General features: G+C 42.3%; 1 protein-coding gene across 3 annotated transcripts in view; it reads left to right on the top strand.

Annotated features, from left to right (window-relative positions):
• Positions 1-21,617, top strand: part of LOC135522390 (R-spondin-1-like) — a 35,411-nt gene extending 13,794 nt beyond the window's left edge. For all 3 annotated transcript variants that reach the window (XM_064948590.1, XM_064948591.1, XM_064948592.1), the window contains 4 exons: positions 1,251-1,442; positions 7,086-7,229; positions 12,962-13,168; positions 18,032-21,617. In XM_064948590.1, the coding sequence (XP_064804662.1) occupies positions 1,251-1,442; positions 7,086-7,229; positions 12,962-13,168; positions 18,032-18,297 (809 nt within the window). In that variant the 3' untranslated portion in view covers positions 18,298-21,617. The remainder of the gene's footprint in view (positions 1-1,250; positions 1,443-7,085; positions 7,230-12,961; positions 13,169-18,031) is intronic.
• Positions 21,618-22,379: the final 762 nt, after the last annotated feature.

Here is a 22,379-nt window from a genome sequence, read left to right as displayed (position 1 = left end):
CTCTGTATGTTCTGTGCCCATCTGTCCTGGTTCGACAACACCTCATCCAGAGTAGTTATATGGCTACTCACGCTCTAGTACGTGACTTCTATCAGCAGGGTCAAAAAACTGTCCCAAAATACATGGCATTCCATTCCCAGACAATAGTGTCACAACCTGAACACACCCCCCTCACCTTTTGGTTAACTATTACACAGTGTGATTATTATTTTTTATCATTATTCAAGTGTTAAGATTCTGGCTGTGTAATGGCTACTTTGGATGCATCCCCATGCGAGGTTACCATGACTCAGGCATGGCGTATTTGATTTGCGGGGGGAACATTTTTAAAGCTTTTACCATCCCAACTTATCTCTGGGAGACAGGGATGGCAGATTGATTGCAGCGTGAGTGTGTATATTTAGATGCTAATACCACATAGGCCTATAAATCAACTGGGATGACCGCCATTTTGGCACCAAATGGCCCCTAGAAACAGGATGTGCATATTGACACGCTTTCAGAGCAATCATTTAAATGACTGGCTGCAGCAGAGCAGAGTGTCCGAGTTCTAGCCTTTTTGGAAGATGAGGGAATAGGGATATGAAGATATGAAGTATGATCATGGGCTTATATGTGGATGAGAGCCAAATGCAGATGGGGTGCTTTGAGACAGAGTTTTGTGGCTCAGTAAAATTCTTAGATTGTTATATTCCACTTCGTGGGCGGGTGGTTAAAACACAAAAACATGTTCAGCTCTGTATAGAAGTGTTGGGAAGAAACGTAACGCATTTGTGCGCATTTCGCTTTTTGGCGTGCACGTTCGTGTAATTGGCGAGATCCCGATGGCTGAGTCACTGTTAGTTGACCCCAGGGGGGCCACTGCTGTGTGATGTCATGGCCTGATGTGGAATCGATCATAGCGGGATGTCTGTCCCAAACACCCGGCCTTCTCCAACTAAAATCTGTTTAGGATCTCCGGCGAGCAGTTTCAAGTAAACAGTGAGAAAACTGTTCAAACAAAGATGTTTGGCATGGCCCCTGGTTAGATTAGCTGCTACATGAACTACTGCCAGGTTTATGGCTATGTGGTGCAAAAATAGACAAGGGCCATGTCCTCACTGATACTGCCAGTGTTGAATCTAGTGTTTGTAGCCAACAGATAAACACTTCTCTTTATTCACTTTGTGGTAACTGGACCTTATATGCTGGTTTTTAATGACTGTTCTCTTTCTCCCTCTCCTTCTCTCTTTCCCCTCCTCTTTCCACAGTTAGCACTGAGGGGCCACCATCTTGCTCAAATGGCTGTGAGCGATGTTCCGAATACAATGGCTGTATAAAATGTAAGCCCAAACTCTTCATTCTCCTGGAGCGCAACGACATCCGCCAGATAGGCGTGTGCCTCGCCTCGTGCCCACAGGGATACTTCGGCATGCGGACTCCCGATACCAACAGATGCATTCGTGAGTTTGGATTCTTGGACTTCGTTGTTCGTTTTTTAAATGCACTATGTCATAAGTAGGGCGAGGAGTTTTTCGTGACTATGATGTGAACTGACCAGGAAAGCCTCAGTAAGAAGGTGTCCTATATTTGTATTGACATTTTTTCTCTGTTGGACAAAACAAACCATATTCAAGATATTCCACAGTACCACATGCATATCATCACAATGTGTCACCATAATGGTAAACACACAATGGGCACTAATGTGGTCCAGTGGTAAGTGAGGTGTAATTTCCACTTTGAACTGCTGTGCCATGTGTGGAAGGAGCTGTCTTCACTACATGACCACAGCCACAGCAATGACATGCAACACAACAACACACTCATAAAGACCAGCATCTGTCAAGCTGGAGATGGGCCTTGAACTGAGACAGGGCCTTGAACTGATGGCAGGAGAATTATTGTTCTGTTGCAGTAATGTTCAGACAGTTTAAAGGTAGACTAAGCGGTATGGCATAGATGCAGAAAGTACACAGCAAAGTGGGGCAATTTCTGCACAACTAAGAGCGTTGAATAGTGAGGCTCAACCTCCTCTATTTTGGTGCCCTGGCTACCACGCTGTGAACAGTGCGAAGCACATGCGCACATACTGTGTGTGACTGTGTGAGAGCAAAGTCTTGCATCTCACTCATCTCAATATCTGTGGTGCTGCTTGTGGTAACGTCATTTTGCCGAGTCTAACTTTAAAGACAAACTGAACCAAAAAATGACCTTCTAGTGTCAAAATTGACTACAAAGAGTAATCATAAAGTCAGTCTCGTTCAATACAGAGATTTGGAAGACGATTAAGGAAAAAAATGTAAGTCATGGAGTTAAGGCGTATTTCCCATTGTAAATTTGGTTTAACTTTGCGATATCCCTATCAGTAAATTACACAATATACACTACCGTTCAAAAGTTTTAGAACATCTACTCACTCAAAGGTTTTTCTTTATTTTTACTATTTTCTACAGTGTAGAATAATATCAAAGGTTTTTCTTTATTTTTACTATTTTCTACAGTGTAGAATAATAGTGAAGACATCAAAACTATGAAATAACACATATGGAATCATGCAGTAGCCACGAATGTGTTAAACAAATCAAAATATATTTTATATTTGAGATTCTTCAAATTGCCACCATTTGCCTTGATGCCAGCTTTGCACACTCTTGGCATTCTCTCAACCACCTTCACCTGGAATGATTTTATTGAAGGAGTTCCCACATATGCTGAGCACTTGTTGGCTGCCTTTCCTTCACTCTGCGTTCCGACTCATCCCAAACCATCTCAATTTGGTTGAGGTCGGGGGATTGTGGAGGCCAGGTCATCTGATGCAGCACTCCATCATTCTCCTTCTTGGTAAAATAGCTCTTACACAGCCTGGAGGTGTGTTGGGTCATTGTCCTGTTGAAAATTAATGATAGTCCCACTAAGCCCAAACCAGATGGGATGGCATATTGCTGTAGAGGGCCTTGAATTCTAAATAAGTCACAGACAGTGTCACCAACAAAGCACCCCCACACCATAACACCTCCTCCTCCATGCCTTACAGTGGGAAATACACATGCAGAGATAATCTGTTCACCCATAACTCGTCTCACAAAGAAATGGCAGTTGTAACCAAACATTTCCAATTTGGCCTCCAGACCAAAGGACAGATTTCCACCGGTCTAATGTCCATTGCTCGTGTTTCTTGGCCCAAGCAAGTCTCGTCTTATTGGTGTCCTTTAGTAGTGGTTTATTTGCAGCAATTCGACCATGAAGGCCTGATTCACACAGTCTCCTCTGAACAGTTGATGTTGAGATGTGTCTGTTACTTCAACTCTGTGAAGTATTTATTTGGGCTGCAATTTCTGAGGCTGGTAACTCTAATGAACTTATCCTCTGCAGCAGAGGTATCTCTGGGTTTTCCATTCCTGTGGCGGTCCTCATGAGAGCCAGTTTCATCATAGCGCTTGATGGTTTTTGAGACTGCACTTGAAGAAACTTTCAAAGTTCTTCAAATGTTCCATATTGACTGACCTTCATGTCTTAAAGTAATGATGAGCTGTCATTTCTCTCTGCTTATTTGAGCTGTATTTTTTTACCAAATTTGACCAAATAGGGCTATCTTCTGTATACCCCCTCCCAAACCATGTCACAACACAACTGATTGTGTCAAACACATTAAGAAGGAAAGAAATTCCACAAATTAAGGCACACCTGTTATTTGAAATGCATTACAGGTGATAAACTCATGAAGCTGGTTGAGAGAATGCCAAGGTGTTAGCCACCCTTTGCCTTGATATTTGAAGGATCTCAAATATAAAATATATTTTGCTTTGTTTAACACTGTTTTGGTTGCTACATGATTCCATATGTGTTATTTGATAGTTTTGATGGCTTCACTATTATTCTACAATGTTCTTAAACGTTTGACCGGTAGTGTACATGGGACAATATTTGAACATTTCAATAGCTCCAAATGTCAATGACCTAAAAACCATTAAACTGATTATAAATTGTAGAAATTCATATTGAAATATTGAAAGCATTTAATGAGAACTTAAACATGACATTTACATTGTGTCATTTATTGATGATCCCTAATTAGCCCGTGACATAGGCTATACAGTCAAACCACTTTTTCAACGGTCGCACACCAGCCGGCTGAAGTTAATTGGCGAAAGAAGTTGGCTAGCACTAGCTAGCTTAGGCTAATTCCAGACACAAGACCTGGTTAGACTGTTTCAAGTTATCTTGAAGAGTGAGTGACTGTAACTGTGTACTGTTTTGGCAGAGTAAATATACTAACACTTCCCACATGCAAACACACACCCACATTAAACCACACCCACAAGACAACTCTCATTTGTCTTCAGTCGAGGCAGCTGCATTTCTTAATGAGCAACCAAAAATACAGAGAACAAATCAGTAGGTTCAGCCCTCCTTTAAGGGGTGTGGGTTGAAATAGGGTTGGTATACATGTCAATGTTTACAAAACTCCTCCATGTTGGTTCTGGTGGCGCGTATACCTTTTTTATGAACCAGGGGTGCCAAGGGCCCGGCTCGTGTTCTGTTTTCTCTTACTTGTGGGTAGAAAACAGGAATGGAAGAAACTCAAAATATTTTTTTTTCTAATGCACTGTTTGTATGTTTTTTCAAGGATGTATTTTTTTTTCTTTTTTTTTGTCTCGCGAGCCAGGGGTTCATGCCAGTTCACTGTCCCTATTCATTGAGTTTTACCATTTATGTATCAAAACATCCATCTTTTAAAAGTAAATTTATATTTTCTGGACACAACTGAATGATTCATTTGGCAAGTTCCCTTGTGAATCATACATCTAAACTTGCCTCTTCAAAGGTAAATTATATCTACTTCTTATTTTTTAGGAAAGTGCGCATGATGATAGGTAATTAGAGAGCAAGGCAGCTTGTAGTCATTATATTTTGTTACAGGAAGAACACGCAGGTTGTTTTGGTGTATGCAAGTTGTTTTGTTAGATAGGTTGTTGCAACATCATCTAATAGCAGATGTCTGTAATGTTTCGTTTTTTTCTATTACAAACAAACTTCCTAACAGGTAAACTCATGAGTCATAAGGTACATGTCTTTTGAAAAAAATTATGTTCATTAGTCACCAAACTGAAGAAATCTGACTGAAAATGGGAGGGAATAACTGTCCAAATAAGAAACACCCATTTTAGTTTTCTTTTGGGGGGTACATTTCGTGGTATCCAATTGTTAGTAGTTATTATCTTGTCTCATCGCTACAACTCCCGTACAGGCTCGGGGGAGACGAAGTTCGAAAGCCATGCGTCCTCTGAAGCACAACCCAACCAAGCTGCACTGCTTCTTAACACAGTGCACATCCAACCCGGAAGCCATCCGCACCAATGTGTTGGAGCAAACACTGTGCACCTGGCAACCTGGTTTGCGTGCACTGCGCCCAGCCCGCCACAGGAGTCGCTGGTGCGCAAGGATATCCCTTCCTGGCCAAGCCCTTCGCAGCAGGGAATCTTATCTGCTTATCAGCAGAAGAAGTTTCAGGTTGGAATACGTGAGGCTGGTATGTGTGATACTCCTCATTCCAGCAATATGGACCGAAATAGGGTCCTGTTCAATAAAACAATAGTTATTACCCCACATTGCGTTGTTTATACATGTAGCTACCTCAAATCAGAAAACAAGATACATAATGAGGATCTACCTGAACATATTGGCCTCAGTGTAACTTTGTAATATAGTGCAACATTGAGCGTACTCTGCTTCAAGACATGTATTTGCAATAGCCTGACAAACATTTGTATATGTACTGTATGAAAACATTAACACAGGGCCATAACCTCAGAACATGTCTGTCTGCTAGGTACTCAGGAAGCAGGTTTGGGGAAATAATCAAATGTGGATTAAAACAACAAAAGTTCTGGCTCACTCTAATCCCCACATTTTTGTTAATGTTTTATTGTCACTTGAAATTAACTTAACCTTAGTCGTTATTGTTTCAATGTTGTCCACTGAATCCCGAAAGGCCGCTGTGCATGCTGGTTAGTCTCCTCCACCTCCTTCTCAAGCCTCTCCGTGGCTAACCTGCTGTTATTATCCAGTCAGCCCCATCCATTTAGGACATATCGAAATCCCCAAGATGTCTTGTTAGCCACATTTGTTTTAGATTAGGTCTACATTTGTAAAAGTATTTTCTCCAAACATCACTAACATCAAATTTAGCTGTCAAGAGCCTAAAGTAATAATTGAGGTTAGGGCATTAAAATCCCAACGAGGATTCTTCCCTTTAGCTCGTTTCGAACTCCTGGCAAGACTCCAGCCGACTAGACATTCTTTATTTTAGTTGTTTATGGGAAAGGTGTCTAGTGTTTTGTGACTGGATATTCCAATCCAGAGATGTAAGGATTACATCTGTGACCTTCGTTTAGCGTGCCTCTGTTTCTACACTCTGATTTTGGCAGAGAAAATTTTATTATTTCAGAATAAGATAATGATGGTAATGAAAAAGGTGGGCTAGGAGAAGGGTTGGGATGAGAAAGGGGGGCTCTTGGTAGTCCTCTAAGGTGTCTGTTTTTCATTCTCCCGTGCCCATAATTACCCTCAATTTAAAGTAGTTGTTTGTTTGACTGGAGAAGCTTAGTTTAACGAGGCAAAGGTGCGTGGAGACCTCTGGAAATCCACTGACATGCTCTCTACTCTTGGCCAGTAACCGGCCACCCGGTTTCCAAAAAATATAGCCGTGGTATGCATATGCTTTTCAGACATGGGTGTTATTCATGCAGAATCCCCCCAAAGAGTCTCTCCCCATTGTTTTATCACTAATAAATCTCTCATAGGAGATAAAAATCAGGCTACATTCTTGTCCTCCCCCAAGGAGAAGAGGATCCTTTCGTGCAGCAGAAAGGCTTCACATTTTTAAACATACTTTGCTGTTTTTGTATAGTAATACTGCATTATTCTGTATTAACACGGAAGCTTGAAGCCAGAACAATGAACAGTGATGTGTTATGCTGTCAGTTAATGCAACATGTACATGTATACTATGTTAACACAATGAATATGAACTCAACTAAGTGCGCTTTAATTTTCTCATTCTCTCCTCTCTTCGACTCTTTTTTCCCCCCTTTTCCTTTCAGAATGTAAAATAGAGAATTGTGAGGAGTGTTTCAATCGAAATTTTTGCACAAAATGTAAGGAGGGCTTATATTCACACAGAGGGCGATGCTACCCCAGCTGCCCTGAAGGCCTCAGCACCACCAACGGGACCATGGAGTGTGTAGGTGAGTGACCTCTGACCTCTCTTCTTTTCACAGCTTCACTCACAGCTGACACTGAACTGGATTATGAACTGTGTTTAAGGGCATGTTGCCTTTTTAGCTTTTGAATAAGATGGCTAAAATGTTAGTTCACAATCTCAATGGCTCAGAGAATATTACTGTAAGTCCCACACATTAAGTATTAAGCATATTATTTTTATTTTTTTATCTTTATTTAACTAGGCAAGTCAGTTAAGAACAAATTCTTATTTTCAATGACGGCCTAGGAACAGTGGATTAACTGCCTTGTTCAGATTTGTACCTTTCTCTCAATCACCAGCGATTCAAACTTGCAACCTTTTGGTTATTAGCCCAACGCTCTAACCACTAGGCTACCATGTGTTGAGAGCCTGTCACAAAGTCTTAAATGTTTCTCAGGTGCATATTTGACCCCATAATGTACCCCGTTCACCCTAACCCATCACACATGGTATACTAAATACCCTTCAGCTATCAGCAGCCAAGTATGTTCTGCCAGTCGGATGAATATCGCCTGCCATATGAGAGTTCAGTTCAAGACTTCATTGGTGTGGAGAAGCTGTGTGCTGTTGAGCTCTCGTCCTCTGTTCTTTTTCTTCTTTCTCTTTCTGCTGTTTCTCAATCACCAGCGAGCGCGCTGAACTTCGAAGGGAGGCCTGCTGGATGATAAGGACATTTTATTGATTTCTTTCGAAATTATTTCTGTCACAAGTAAGCAAATAGAGCACTAATGAAATTACTCTGCAAGGCTAGTGCTAGCTGGATGCCCCAGGCCACTTGACTCTTCAGAGAGGAGCTCTCAACCCCCAGGGTGACATTCTGGCATTGCCCTGCTCCCTTACCTTCCAAAAAGTGCTCAATCCAGCTGCTCTTGTCATATATTCTCTAATTTCCCTGTCTGCACATTATGCCCTGAATCTATTCTACCACGCCCAGAAATCTGCTCCTTTTATTCTCTGTGCCCAACGCACTAGATTACCAGTTTTGATAGCCTTTAGCCGTACCCTCATCCTACTCCTCCTCTGTTCCTTGGGTGATGTGGAGATTAAGCCAGGCCTTCTGTGTCCCCAATCACTCTCATTTGTTGACATCTGTAATTGAAAAGCCTTGGTTTCATGCATGTCAACATCAGATGCCTCCTCCCTAAGTTTGTTTTACTCACTGCTTTAGCACACTCCGCCAACCCTGAGGTCCTTGCCGTGTCTGTATCCTGGCTTAGGAAGGCCACCAAAAATTCTGAGATTTCCATACCCAACTTCAACATTTTCCGTCAAGATAGAACTGCCAAAGGAGGAGGAGTTGCAATCTACTGCAGAGATGGCCTGCAAAGTTCTGTCATACTTTCCAGGTCTATGCCCAAACAGTTTGAACTTTAATTTTAAAAACTAATCTCTCCAGAAATAAGTCTCTCACTGTTGCCGCCAGTTATAGAACCCCCTCAGCTCCCAGCTGTGCCCTGGACACCATATGTGAATTCATTGCCCCTGTCGTGTATTTGGCTATGCCGGATTAAGTAATATGACATGCTATTCTATAAAATAATTTCTCCGTAATTACTATTACCTGATTGAGCTAATCATGTAAATGTAATTAACTAGAGAGTCGGGCACCACAAAATAATATTTATAGAGATGTTATCTTCCGAATAAACTCTTAAAGACCTTGTAATATTTTACATCAATAGTAGTCAACATTAATCGTCACCTTAATTCAGTCTCATCTGAAAGTTGTAAATTCTTAGTTATCTGCACGAACCCTGGCTAACAAGTTGAGTCAGCAATACAAAAGTGTCTTTAATTGTTTATTTACTAAGTACCTAACTAATCACACAGAATTACACATACACATATTTAAATCATAACTTGATTACAAATTACGTCATAAAGGAAAACGTCCCTAGCGGGCGGAACAGATATGACCGCTGGTTACACAAAAGAAAAGGGCTGGGCTTGAATGAAAGAGCAGGAAGACTGAGGGACATAGGGAGAAGCTGTGCTATCGTAAATACAGTATCTTATGCATTCTAAATTACCACCCATTTGGAAAAGGAAAATGCAATAATTATTTACTCTGAGCTGCGCTTCGGTAGGTTGGTGGTAGATGGAAGGCCGTGTTGCCAAACCGAGTCCTTTGAAGAATGTCTCTGCTTGTCAATTGGATACGTTGTAATAATGTCGTTGGGTGATAGATGGGATACTCTGTCTGTTCCTTCCTAACCCTCGTTGCATCTGCTGTTTCTAACTCAACGGCTAGGGGGTATCACTTCTGTAGTGAATAAGAGTTCAAAGTTCATACCATTTGCAACCAAAGCTCACGCTGATGTTGGCCTCGTTCTGTAGATATTATCTGAACCATTCTGACATAGGACCGTCGTCTTACATCCTCGGAACAGGAAGTTATATTGTCGTCAGGGGCTTATATAGGAAGGGAGAGGAGGGCGCGTTTGAAAAGTTTTATAGCCCATGTCCCTTCACAGGGGCGGGCCACTGATTGAGCAGCCATATTTTATGAAAATCCAAATCTCATATTTTAGAAGCTAAAATCACATTTCATCCCATCACAAATAATTTCATATTCAAACATTTAAATTGAACAACAATTCCATGTGAATCCGATAACTCTGTGTTTGTGATGTGATTGTCCACTGTAGAGTTTATGTCATCTTATCATTGATGAGAATGTCTCAGATGACAACCGAACTGACATCATATTCATTAAGTACCACCGCATATGTTCAATTGTTCGGATTACCAGAATACAGTTAATTTCCCCCCACCTACTGATGTTCCCAGAATCTCTATGTTAACCAAGGTTTTTGCAAATGTAACATCAGTAGGGTAGAAAGAGGAAAAAGGGGGGAAGAAGTATTTATGACTGTCATAAACCTACTCCCCATGCCAACGTCATGACACCCCTCATTTATCTTCAGAGTACGTTCTGTTAGGTGACCTAAACTGGGATATGCTTAACACCCCGGCAGTCCTACAATCTAAGCTAGATGCCCTCAATCTCACACAAATCATCAAGTAACCCACCAGGTACAACCCTAAATCTGTAAACATGGGTACCCTCATAGATATCATCCTGACCAACATGCCCTCCAAATACACCTCTGCTGTTTTCAATCAGGATCTCAGCGATCACTGCCTCATTGTCTGCATCTGCTATGGGTCCGCGGTCAAACGACCAACCCTCATCACTGTCAAACACTCCCTAAAACACTTCTGCGAGCAGGCCTTTCTAATCGACCTGACCTGGGTATTCTGGATGGATATTGATCTGATCCCGTCAGTCGAGGATGTCTGGTCATTCTTTAAAAGTAATTACCTCACCATCTTAAATAAGAATGCCCCTTTCAAAAAATATAGAACAAAGAACAGATATAGCCCTTGGTTCACTCCAGACCTGACTGCCCTTGACCAGCACAACAACATCCTGTGGCAGAATGCAATTGCATCGAATAGTCCCGCGATATGCAACTGTTCAGGGAAGTCAGGAACCAATACACGCAATCAGCTAGCTTTTTCAAGCAGATATTTGCATCCTGTAGCCCCCCTCCCCACGCAACTACTTGCCCGAGCCTCCCCAGCTTCTCCTTCAGCTGCAAAACCTGGACCCATACAAATCAGCTGTGCTGGACAATCTGGATCGTCCGAGATTCCTAAAGTTTGGAAAGCTGCCGCGGTCATCCCCCTCTTCAAAGGAAGAGACACTCTAGACCCAAACTGTTATAGACCTATATCCATCCTGCCCTGCCTCTCTAAAGTCTTCAAAAGCCAAGTTAATAAACAGATCACTGACCATTTAGAATCCCACCGAACCTTCTCCGCATTGCAATCCGGTTTCTGAGCTAGTCACGGGTGCACCTCAGCCACGCTCAAGGTACTAAATTATATCATAACCACCATCGATAAAAAACAGTACTGTGCAGCCGTCTTCATCAACCTGACCAAGGCTTTCAACTCTGTCAATCACAGTATTCTCATCGGCAGACTCAATAGCCTTGGTTTCTCAAATGACTGCCTCGCCTTGTTCACCAACTATTTTGCAGATAGAGTTCAGTGTGTCAAATCGGAAGGCCTGTTGTCCGGACCTCTGGCAGTCTCTATGGGGGTGCCACAGGATTCAATTCTCAGGCCGACTCTTTTCTCTGTATATATCAACGATGACGCTCTTGCTGTGGGTGATTACCTGATCCACCTCTACGCAGACGACACCATTCTGTATACTTCCGGCCCTTCCTTGGACACTGTGCTATCTAACCTCCAAACGAACTTCAATGCCATACAACACTCCTTCCGTGGCCTCCAACTACTCTTAAACGCTAGTAAAACAAAATGCATGCTTTTCAACCGTTCGATGCCCGCACCCGCCCGCCCGACCAGCATCACATCCCTGGACGGTTCTGACCTAGAATATGTGGACAACTACAAATACCTAGGTGTCTGGCTAGACTGTAAACTCTCCTTCCAGACTCATATTAAACATCTCCAATCCAAAATCAAATCTAGAATCGGCTTTCTATTTCACAACAAAGCCTCCTTCACTCATGCCGCCAAACTTACCCTAGTAAAACTGACTATCCTACCGATCCTCGACTTCGGCGATGTCATCTACAAAATAGCTTCCAATACTCTACTCATCAAACTGGATGCAGGCTATCACAGTGCCATCCATTTTGTTACCATAGCCCCTTATACCACACACCACTGCGACCTGTATGCTCTAGTCGGCTGGCCCTCCCTACATATTCGTCGCCAGACCCACTGGCTCCTGGTCATCTATAAGTCTATGCTAGGTAAAGCTCTGCCTCAGCTCACTGGTCACGATAACAACACCCAACCATAGCACGCGCTCCAGCAGGTATATATCTCACTGGTCATCCCCAAAGCCAACAACTCCTTTGGCCTCCTTTCCTTCCAGTTCTCTGCTGCCAGTGACTGGAACGAATTGCAAAAATTGCTGAAGCTGGAGACTTATTTTTCCCTCACTAACTTTAAACATCAGCTATCTGAGCAGCTAACCGATCGCTGCAGCTGTACATAGTACATCTGTAAATAGCCCACCCAATCTACCTACCTCATTCCCATATTGTTTTTGTTTACTTTCTGCTCTTTGCACACCAGTATCTCTACTTGCACATCATCATCTGCTCATTTATCACTCCAGTGTTAATCTGCTAAATTGTAATTACTTCGCTACTATGGCCTATTTATTGCCGACCTCCTCACGCCATTTGCACACATTGTATATAGACTTTCTTTTTTTCTATTGTGTTATTGACTGTACGCTTGTTTATTCCATGTATAACTCTGTGTTGTTGTTTGTGTCGCACTGCTTTGTTTTATCTTGGCCAGGTCGCAGTTGTAAATGAGAACTTGTTCTCTACTAGCTTACCTGGATAAATAAAGGTGAAATAAAATAAATAAAAAAGCTCAACAGCATGTCACTAGTGGTAAAACAGTTGAGGTCTCTAGATAACCTGGACAGACTTGGTAACATAGAGGCTTTGGGCAAGACAAGGCCAAATTAGTGATGTCTGATTTGGGTGAGATAAGTTCCTCAGCATTATTTTCTCACTGTGAATATTTTCTCACTTTAAGACCTGTTAGAATCTAAAGCTTACTGGGTTTCACTTGGGGTTTGTTGCATATGATCTATGTGTGTGCATGTAAAACTGTATTTAACTTCTGTCCTATTTTCTATCCCACCTGTAGAATGTGAACTGGGCGAATGGAGCCCATGGGGTCCCTGTATGAAGAAGAACAAGACGTGTGGCTTTAAGAAAGGCACACAGACCAGAATGCAAGAGCTTCTTCATGCCTCCAGCACTGACACAGTCTCTGCGTCATCCCCCCGGCCATGTGCTCCACAGACTGAGAGACAGAAGTGCACAGTGCAGAAGACACCATGTGGAAAAGGAGGTGAGGACTAACACAAACCTACAGTAGGAGAGTGGCAACAAGAGGAAATAGAGTGAAACAGATCATTAATATATGGATGGATAAAAGACAGGAATGAGACAGTAGATGAAAGATGACAAAACAACACTTCAACACAACTACAAAGTCAATAATATTGTGATTAGCACCTTTTCTGATGAAGTCATAAACTCCCTGCTCTAACCCCATGTATGACCATGACCGGGAACATCAGAAGTGTTGGTTCAGTAAGGACACTGAGCCTCTGACTGGGAACCATGTAAACAAACACTCCTAAAGAGCCAAACAGGCAAGGTAGATGGTAGGGTGCCATGCAGTGCACTGTGTTGGACGATGATAAGAGCTGGAGTTGGACTTTTTGTTTTGAAGCTCAACGAGGCGTGAGGTTTACATGGCTCTGACCTAGTAGTAGTTGATTTTGTAAGATGGAGTTTATTCAAGTAGTCGAGAAACCAAAAGGCCTCTCCTTTTGTCAGTAAGTGTTTTTATTGTATTCATTTTGTATTTTGTATTATTTTGGTACTTTTCTCCCCAATTTTGATCTTGTCTCATTGCTGCAACTTCCCAATGGGCTCGGGAGAGGCAAAGGTGAAGTCATGCATCCTCCGAAACATGACCCGCCTAACCGCGCACCTAAACACCGCCAGCTTAGCCTGGAAGCCAGCAGCACCAATATGTCAGAGGAAACACCGTTCAACTGGCAACCGGGGTCAGCCTGCAAGCACCCGGCCCTCCACAAGGAGTCGATAGTGTGTGATGAGTCAAGTAACCCCCCCCGGCCAAATCCTTCCCTAACTCGGACGACGCTGGGCTAATTGTGTGCTGTCCTATGGGACTCCAAGCCACAGCCAGTTGTGGCACAGACCGGGAATGAACCCGGGTCTGTAGTAACGCCTCTAGCACCGCTGCGCCACTCAGGAGGCCCGGTCAGTAAGTTTCAATGAACTCTGCCTTATAAAATAAAACGGACCAGTCAAAACTTTATTGACCAGCATGGCTGGGATGCTTAGCCTTGTGATCGACCCAATAAAAAGGTAGAGAAAGGTTTGGAGTCGATTTGTAAATGTTGATTTGAAGCGAAAGGAGTTTTGTTTTGTTTTGTAGGGCTTGGATCGGCTGACAGCGGTGGGCCCATTTGGCCACTGTTTCTATCTCCTACTTTTCCCACTGTAATTCCTGGTTTTAATCCATGTGAATATTTTATTTGGCAGCTAATTAATATACATGTTGAATCAAAGTTGGAAGCTTACATTTCTTTACAAGGACTTAGTGTGCAGTAAACAAGCAATATTCACAAACTTTATGAGCGGGTGGTACACTTATTGGATTTCAGGGCTGCTACTATTTTGATTAACAGCTTTCAACAAACGTCAGTTTACCCATTGTAAAGAATCAGTGAAGAATCATGTCAGTTAAGCAATATGTAACAGATGGAATATGTAAAAATGCACACAGAAACAACATTATACAACATTAGATGTAGAAATCCTTAGAGGGAGGATATATACGAGCTCTTGCTTGTAATTCTTCAGGGAGGAGTGGGCTTGCTTCACACTGGACAGGACCAGGACAGCACTGTTTGAGAAATTAGAGGCAAATTTACACTGCATGACACCTGCATCCTGGAAAGAATTTCCGTCATGGATTGAGAAGAATAATTAACAGTGAAATATTATAAACAACCACATAAATATGTAGTGCCGAATGCCACATTTCTAAACTTAGCGAGTGGTGTTGTGAAAGGAGGGAAAATGAGGGAAAGGAATGCCGTGTTGGAACAACAGACTCTGGTGTTTCAGGATTCAGGAGTCTGAGACATATGATTGAGACGTATGATGTGACTCCAGTTGTGAAATGTTGACAGCTTGACATTGAGAGATGATAAGCATTAGCTTCAACTTGTTTTGCTTATTCTGGTGTCAGAATACACTGTTGTGAGAATGAGTGAGGATCTCCTGTCAAGGCGCATAACAAATAAATGTTGTTCTCGTGTGAATTAATTCATAGGCGATGGGTATCATGACCTTGACTGAGCCCTTTTTCATGTGCTTAAAAAAACTTGCCATGTGCTAAATTAGCGAGGTCGCGAATCCATCTGCAAGACTTGGCCGACGGGGCCGCTGTAAAAAAACACAGGGGGCAGTGCTTGTATAACACCAGTGATTTACTGGTCTGCAGATCTCACGCTTTGTGTCGATTTGGCCAAGCTCTCCCCTTTTTCTTCCTGCAGCTTTTTTACAAATGGGCCCGCACGAAAACAGAATTTGCTAAATGCGTGATTGCTTTTGTCAGGCCATAGTTGTTTAGCTTGGATGGAGTGGAGTTTCAATCATGGCTGTCATAAATTGATGGAGTCCCCCTCGGTCCATTAGTGGGCTTGTCACGGGTCTAATTAAGTCCTTACACAGTGAGAGAATCATCCCAGGTCCTGCTGTACACACTCACACAAACGGCCCTTACTGTAACTCCCCAGGTTCACTGACTATAGCACATTACTCTAAACAGAAACAAATGTCTTCCAAATTCAAATGGTCTCTATTTTGTTTTCATTAGCGGGAGAAATGAATCTCCCAGAAATTGTTTATTTACTCAAGGCAGGCAACACATGCATACTTTACAAAGCTAGTAATCAAGTCTTGTCAACACTCCCCTAAGAAATGTGACACAGCCCCCAATGTCAGGAGCCAACTGGCCAATAGGGCCCTACAGTGACAGATGCTTTAATGACTTTGGCCTCGCGTGTCTCAAGAAAAGTAACATCAACTACTTCTAGTTAGTGGACTACTGTATTGGGTCTGCCTCTGCCTGTTTTCTACCGAACAAAGGGAAAGAAACTGCACACCTGTGCTCCTGCCAGGTCCTTGTTAAATAAATGATAGGAATGCTTATTGAAACTCATTTAGTTTCAGGGTTCTCTTTATTCAAAATATGCGCCATTAAATACGTAAGTGTTTGCAGGTCTACTGCCAAATAAAGATTTTCATTGGTTTATACTGAGATGGAGCATATTTGAGTAATATCAAGGCTTTTTGTCTTTGCGTACTTTCAAATACATTCAAATAACAAACAAATTACTTAGAAAACAAGCTAACAAAGCACATGGTGCAGAATGGAGAAAATAGTCTATTTTCTCTAGGCCTATTACAACAGTTATATAATTAAGCAATAAAGCCCGAGGAGGTGTGGTATATGGCCAATTTACCACGGCTAATATACGGTCTGATATACCATGGCAGCCAATCAGCATTCAAGGCTCGATGCATTGCATCGTGCATGAGAACAGCCCTTAGCCGTGGTATATTGGCCATATACCACACACCCTCATGCCTTATTGCTTAATTATATGACTGTTGTTCTAGCCCTAAATGCTCATTGGCTGACAGTCATGGTATATCAGACCGTATACCACGGGTATGACAAAACATGTATTTTTACTACTCTAATTACGTCGGTAGACAGTTTCTAATAGCAATAAGGCACCTCGGGTTTGTGGTATATTGCCAATATATCACAGGCAGTCTGCGTTGCGTCGTGCATAAGAACAACCCGTAGCCGTGGTATATTGGCCATATACCATACCCCCTCTGGCCTTATTGTTTAAATATAATATTATATTATTAAAGCAAACAAACAATAATGCTCCATGAGCCTCCTGTTGTCAAACAGTTAGCCTTAGCGAATGTTGTCCAGCCCCCTTAGTGAGTGTTTTGAGTCTCTGTTTCTAGGGAACATGGAGACTCAACACACAAGTTCATAGCAAACATCCCTCAGCCTAACTGCCCAGTTTCCTCTCATCGTGGGAGTACTCATCAGCCCAGTATAAACAACCACTGTCTGACACCTGACACAAACATCCATTCCCGTTTATGTGCGTGAAAGGTTGTTTACACCCACGCCTGATCGAACACACGAGCAAGCCACACACACACAGATACACACCCACACACGCTGTCTTTAGAGCTCCAACATGTTAACCTCATTGTGGCTTAGCGGTGTAGTGGCATAGCTTAATTAAAATCAACAATGTCAAGAGGATGTCAGTGAGTGCTCGCATGTTGAACAATCTATAGCTGTATGTACAGGACATGAAGGACTCTTGCACTCCACTTCAACCGTGTTGATTTACTTTCATTCCTCCATTTTATCCTCTCCTGAACTGTTTGTCCATCCCGAGTTCCTGGAAAGCAACTCTTAATGGATGTTTGTATTTAGGGAGCAATTATACACTTAAACTGTGTGCCAGGTGGAAGTCCAGACAACAGCCTACAGCGAGAGTGAGAGATAGAGGAGGGGAAGGTGCGGGGGAGGTGGAGTGGAGAGGGAAGGCAGACTTTAAGAAAGGAGCTCACCTCGATCGGCTCCCAACTGTTTAAATGAACTATTATGTTCCATCAGCCGTTGTCTCTGCGAGTGTTAAGACGTGTCCGGCTAGGAGTCGTGGCCACACTCCTCACAAAGGCTTGATTACTGTTTTCCGGCCTGTCGTTATGGCACTGCTGTGTGTTTCCTGTCAGCCCAATGCAGCACTGTGTTGCGTCATGGTGGCATTTATGAAAGGCTCTGGATCCTGAGCTGCATATCTGGGGCTTAGTGGCAATTGGACGGTATTTAAAGGGCCTGATAGGAAAGCTAGGAACCGGGGTATCCACACAATGCCGCCTTTTATTGAACTGTTGTGAATGTGGGCTAATGGGTTAATGTCAAGGTCTACCAAGCTCATTCTGACTCTACTGTACTTAAAACACACACCATCAAAGCCCTATTTATAAAAGCTAAGCCCAACTACCCTGTTATTTTGGTGTCGTTGTCATGTTATAATGCATTTCAATCTGTTTTTCTATCCAGATGGGAATAAGAATAAGGGCGAGCGACGAGACCAGCAGAGGAGGCGAGACAAAGAAAACGTCCGAGGCCATGGCCACGAGGGCAAAGAGAGTGGCAAAGAGGGTGGCAAGAAGGGTGGCAAAGAGGGAGGAAAAGAAAGAAGCAGAGAGGGGGGCAAAGAGGGAGGAAAAGGAGGAAGAGAGGGTGGCAAGGGAGGCGGCAGGAGGAAAAAGGGCCAAAACCAGGCCACCTCCGCGCCCAGCCTTACCCCTAGCACTGTAGTCTAGGCCTTACTCACGTTGGGACTTAGTGGGGACAAGGAGGGACAAAAACAAGGCGACTAGGCAACACCCACCTGCATTGGCCATTATTAAGAGACAGACAGTGGACAGAGGAGACAATATCAAACTGATGAAGAAAAGGATTAATGCTGCTATGCATTCTAGAAGATGCTCTAAGAGAACTGGAGGATTGCTGCAATAAATGAGGATCAGGACTTGGACTTATCAGACGTGGAGCGAAGAGGGTGAATGTGCAATGTGGAGGGTTCCACTGTAAGCCTTGCAGTAGGGTCAACATGTTTCATTTCACCGCTCCCAGGTTTATCATGGAGTTGGCAGATGGAGATCCCAGTGGCTTAACAGTGGAACACACTGAATATGAATATGAGAATTTCAAGATGGAGTCTTCACAATGATCAAGGATCTCTACAATCCATTAGAATCCCTGATGTGCTTTTCAAAATCTATTTTTCATTGTTGACGACTCATGTTTTGTGAATGGTAGCAAGTAGATATTTCTAAGGAGATGTTGTTGTAAGTGATATAGAGACAATGAACAGTATTAAAATTCTTTATTATTATTATTTTTTAATTAATTCTATTTTATGATTAAACAATAGAAAGGCACTGGAACAAATGTGTGGTTTTGAAGGAATGTTTTGAAGGAATTTTAATTACATTTTTGGTTTGTAGAGAATCTACTCCAAAACAAACCAGCAACAATATAGAGAAGGTTTATACAGCTTTAGTTCAAATCCTGATCTGGTGTTAGACAAAGGTTACCCACATAATAGCTTAATTCTTAATTTCAAATAGAATGTTTTGCTATCTTCAGCATAAAAAGTTTAGGATTGAAAACTGTGTGTTGTGTATGTGTGTTGTGAGTATGTGTGCGTGTGTCTGTGTGTGCATTTGTGCCTGTCTGTAAATGTTACAGAATTTCAGCAAAATGTTTTTGTGAAGTAGTGGTCACACAAGTGTATGTATATTTGTGTGGGTATATTGTTTGTGTTTCTGCACATAAGCTTAATGTGTGTGTGTGTGTGTGTACGTATCAATCTGGTAGAATGGGAAATTTTATATAAACTCAGCAAAAAAAGAAATGTCCCATTTTCAGGACCCTGTCTTTCAAATATAATTCGTAAAAATAAAAATAACTTCACAGATCTTCATTGTAAAGGGTTTAAACACTGTTTCCCATGCTTGTTCAATGAACCATACACAATTAATGAACATTCACCTGTGGAACGGTTGTTAAGACAGTAGGCAATTAAGGTCTTAGTTATGAAAACTTAGGACACTAAAGAGGCCTTTCTACTGACTCTGAAAAACACCAAACGAAAGATGCCCAGGGTCCCAGTTCATCTGCGTGAATGTGCCTTAGGCATGCTGCAAGGAGGCATGAGGACTGCAAATGTGGCCAGGGCAATAAATTGCAATGTCCGTACTCTGAGACGCCTAAGCCAGCGCTACATGGAGACGGGACGGACAGCTGATTGTCCTGGCAGTAACAGACCATGTGTAACAACACCTGCACATGATTGGTACATCCGAACATCACACCTGCGGGACAGGTACAGGATGACAACAACTGCCCGAGTTACACCAGGGTCGCACAGTCCCTCCATTAGTGCTCAGACTGTCCGCAATAGGCTGAGAGAGGCTGGACTGAGGGCTTGTAGGCCTGTTGTAAGGCAGGTCCTCACCAGACATCACTGCCAACAACATCACCTATGGGCACAAACCCACCGTTGCTGTACCAGACAGGACTGGCAAAAAGTGCTCTTCTCTGACAAGTTGTGGTTTTGTCTCACCGGGGGTGATGGTCCGATTCACATTTATTGTTGAAGGAATGAGCGTTACACTGAGGCCTGCACTCTGGAGCGGGATTGATTTGGAGGTGGAGGGTCCATCATGATCGGACTGAGCTTGTTGTCAGTGCATGCAATCTCAACGCTGTGCGTTACAGGGAAGACATCTTCCTCCCTCATGTGGTACCCTTCCCGCAGGCTCATCCTGACATGACCCTCCAGAATGAAAATGCCACCAGCTATACTACGCGTCCTGTGTGTGATTTCCTGCAAGACAGGAATGTCTGTGTTCTGCCCTGGCCAGCGAAGAGTCCGGATCTCAATCCCATTGAGCATGTCTTGGACCTGTTGGATCACAGGGTGAGGGCTAGGACCATTCCCCCCATAAATGTCCAGGAACTTGCAGGTGCCTTGGTGGAAGAGTAGGCTAACATCTCACAGCAAGAACTGGCAAATCTAGGACAGTCCATGAGGAGGAGATGCACAGCAGTACTTAATGCAGCTGGTGGCCACACCAGATACTGACTGTTACTTTTGATTTTGATCCCCACCCTCTTTGTTCAGGGACACATTATTCAATGTATATTACTCACACCTGTGTTACATGTTCAGTTCATGTCTCAGTTGTTGAATCTTGTTATGTTCATACAAATATTTACATATTAAGTTTACTAAAAAATAAACGCAGTTGACAGTGAGAGGACGTTTCTTTTTTTGCTAGGTTTATATGATGAGAGAGACCATTGTAAAGGCACAGTTATATATCAACGCATCAATATTTCCATAATCATATGCCTCTGGTTACATGTAAACCATCTACAGCTGCTCAGTAATCATGTGTTTTTGCAACAGGGTCCAACATATTGCACAGCCTTTTGTGTTCTGTGCTATATACAGCTCTGTCAGTGGAAATAATCACTGCATTATTCAACTACTGTCAGCCTGATACGACAGAGCAACTAAAGCTTTTGTACCGTTTGACACTAATCTTTGAGCAATCATTTTCACATTTTGTTTAGCTTTCCCTGGGTCTATTTGCTTTACACAAAAATATTAGCTTCATGAGAAGGTATACGTTAACGCGTTCATATTGTGGATAGTGGTACTGAAAATGTCGACATCAGTATATCATTGATCATAATGACTATTAGTATCATTATGATATATCTGATTACTTCTGTGAAAGCTTGAATAAACTTCAGATTCAGTAAACATGGCAGACACACTAGCATGATCATTGTATATTTTACAGTAGTCGGACTCTTCCTGTGCAATCAAATATTATTATTAGTATTTCCATTTCCATGTTTCCATTTCCTTTTTGTTCTCCGTGGTCTCTCAATGGATTTTACTTTTCACACATACAGTAGTTGGCCTGTATATGCCATAGATATACAGTACAGTAGCCTACATTTATACCAATGATCTGTATTTGTATACACTCACCATAATAATTGACACACATATTAAGACTGCCTTTCACAGGCTCTTTAAATGTATAATGACAGCACATTCACGGCATATGTTTGTCATTGCTGAAGGAAGTGCACAAATCTCATGTAATGTCTCCATAAAAACTGAACCACGATGCACAAGCCCAAATTAAAATGACATAAATCTGACAACATTGCGCAGTCCCCTCAGTCAATCTCTCCAACCGCTCTATTATGTCTCCATTATGTCTCTATTATAATGTTGATCTCATTCAGTGGCACAATAAGAGTAGAACAACAGAGCAGAGATGTGAAACTGGCAGCTCACGGCCTGGGGATCAATTTCCCAAAATGTATTATGGGAAGTCAAGTCGAGTCTCAATTTACTGTTGAGAGTTAGAATAGAAGAATACACAAGGTGCAATTCCGAAATGTGGTTGTGCAACAGAATGTTTTCTCTTGTTATGTCAATCACTGACAGTCACTCAATTAGTCTGTCAGCTAAAATGTTTTAGATTTGTAAGTTAGTCTAGACAGCTATCTAAACTTGCAATAATCATGGTGGGTTTACCGATCGGGGGTCCCCATAGATTTTCTTAGCCACTTTCACTCAGATATATTAAAGACTGCAAACATTTCTCTCCACCCTATGGCAAATTGTGTAGAATTTCAGGAAATTGCTGTAAAACGGCACATTTTTCTCTCTGCCCCATGGCAAAATGAGTAGATTTGCATGAAATTGGTTATAAAATTGCTAAATATTCTCCGCCCTATGGCTACATTTGTAGAATTGCAGCAAACTTACTTAAAAACTGAAACATTTTCTCTACGGCCCAGGCTAAAT

The sequence above is a fragment of the Oncorhynchus masou genome, chromosome 30 (genome assembly GCF_036934945.1).
Source record: "Oncorhynchus masou masou isolate Uvic2021 chromosome 30, UVic_Omas_1.1, whole genome shotgun sequence".
Classification (NCBI taxonomy): domain Eukaryota; kingdom Metazoa; phylum Chordata; class Actinopteri; order Salmoniformes; family Salmonidae; genus Oncorhynchus; species Oncorhynchus masou.
The sequence above is the reverse complement of the archived record's forward strand: the minus strand, read 5'-3'. Positions and strand labels throughout refer to the sequence as shown.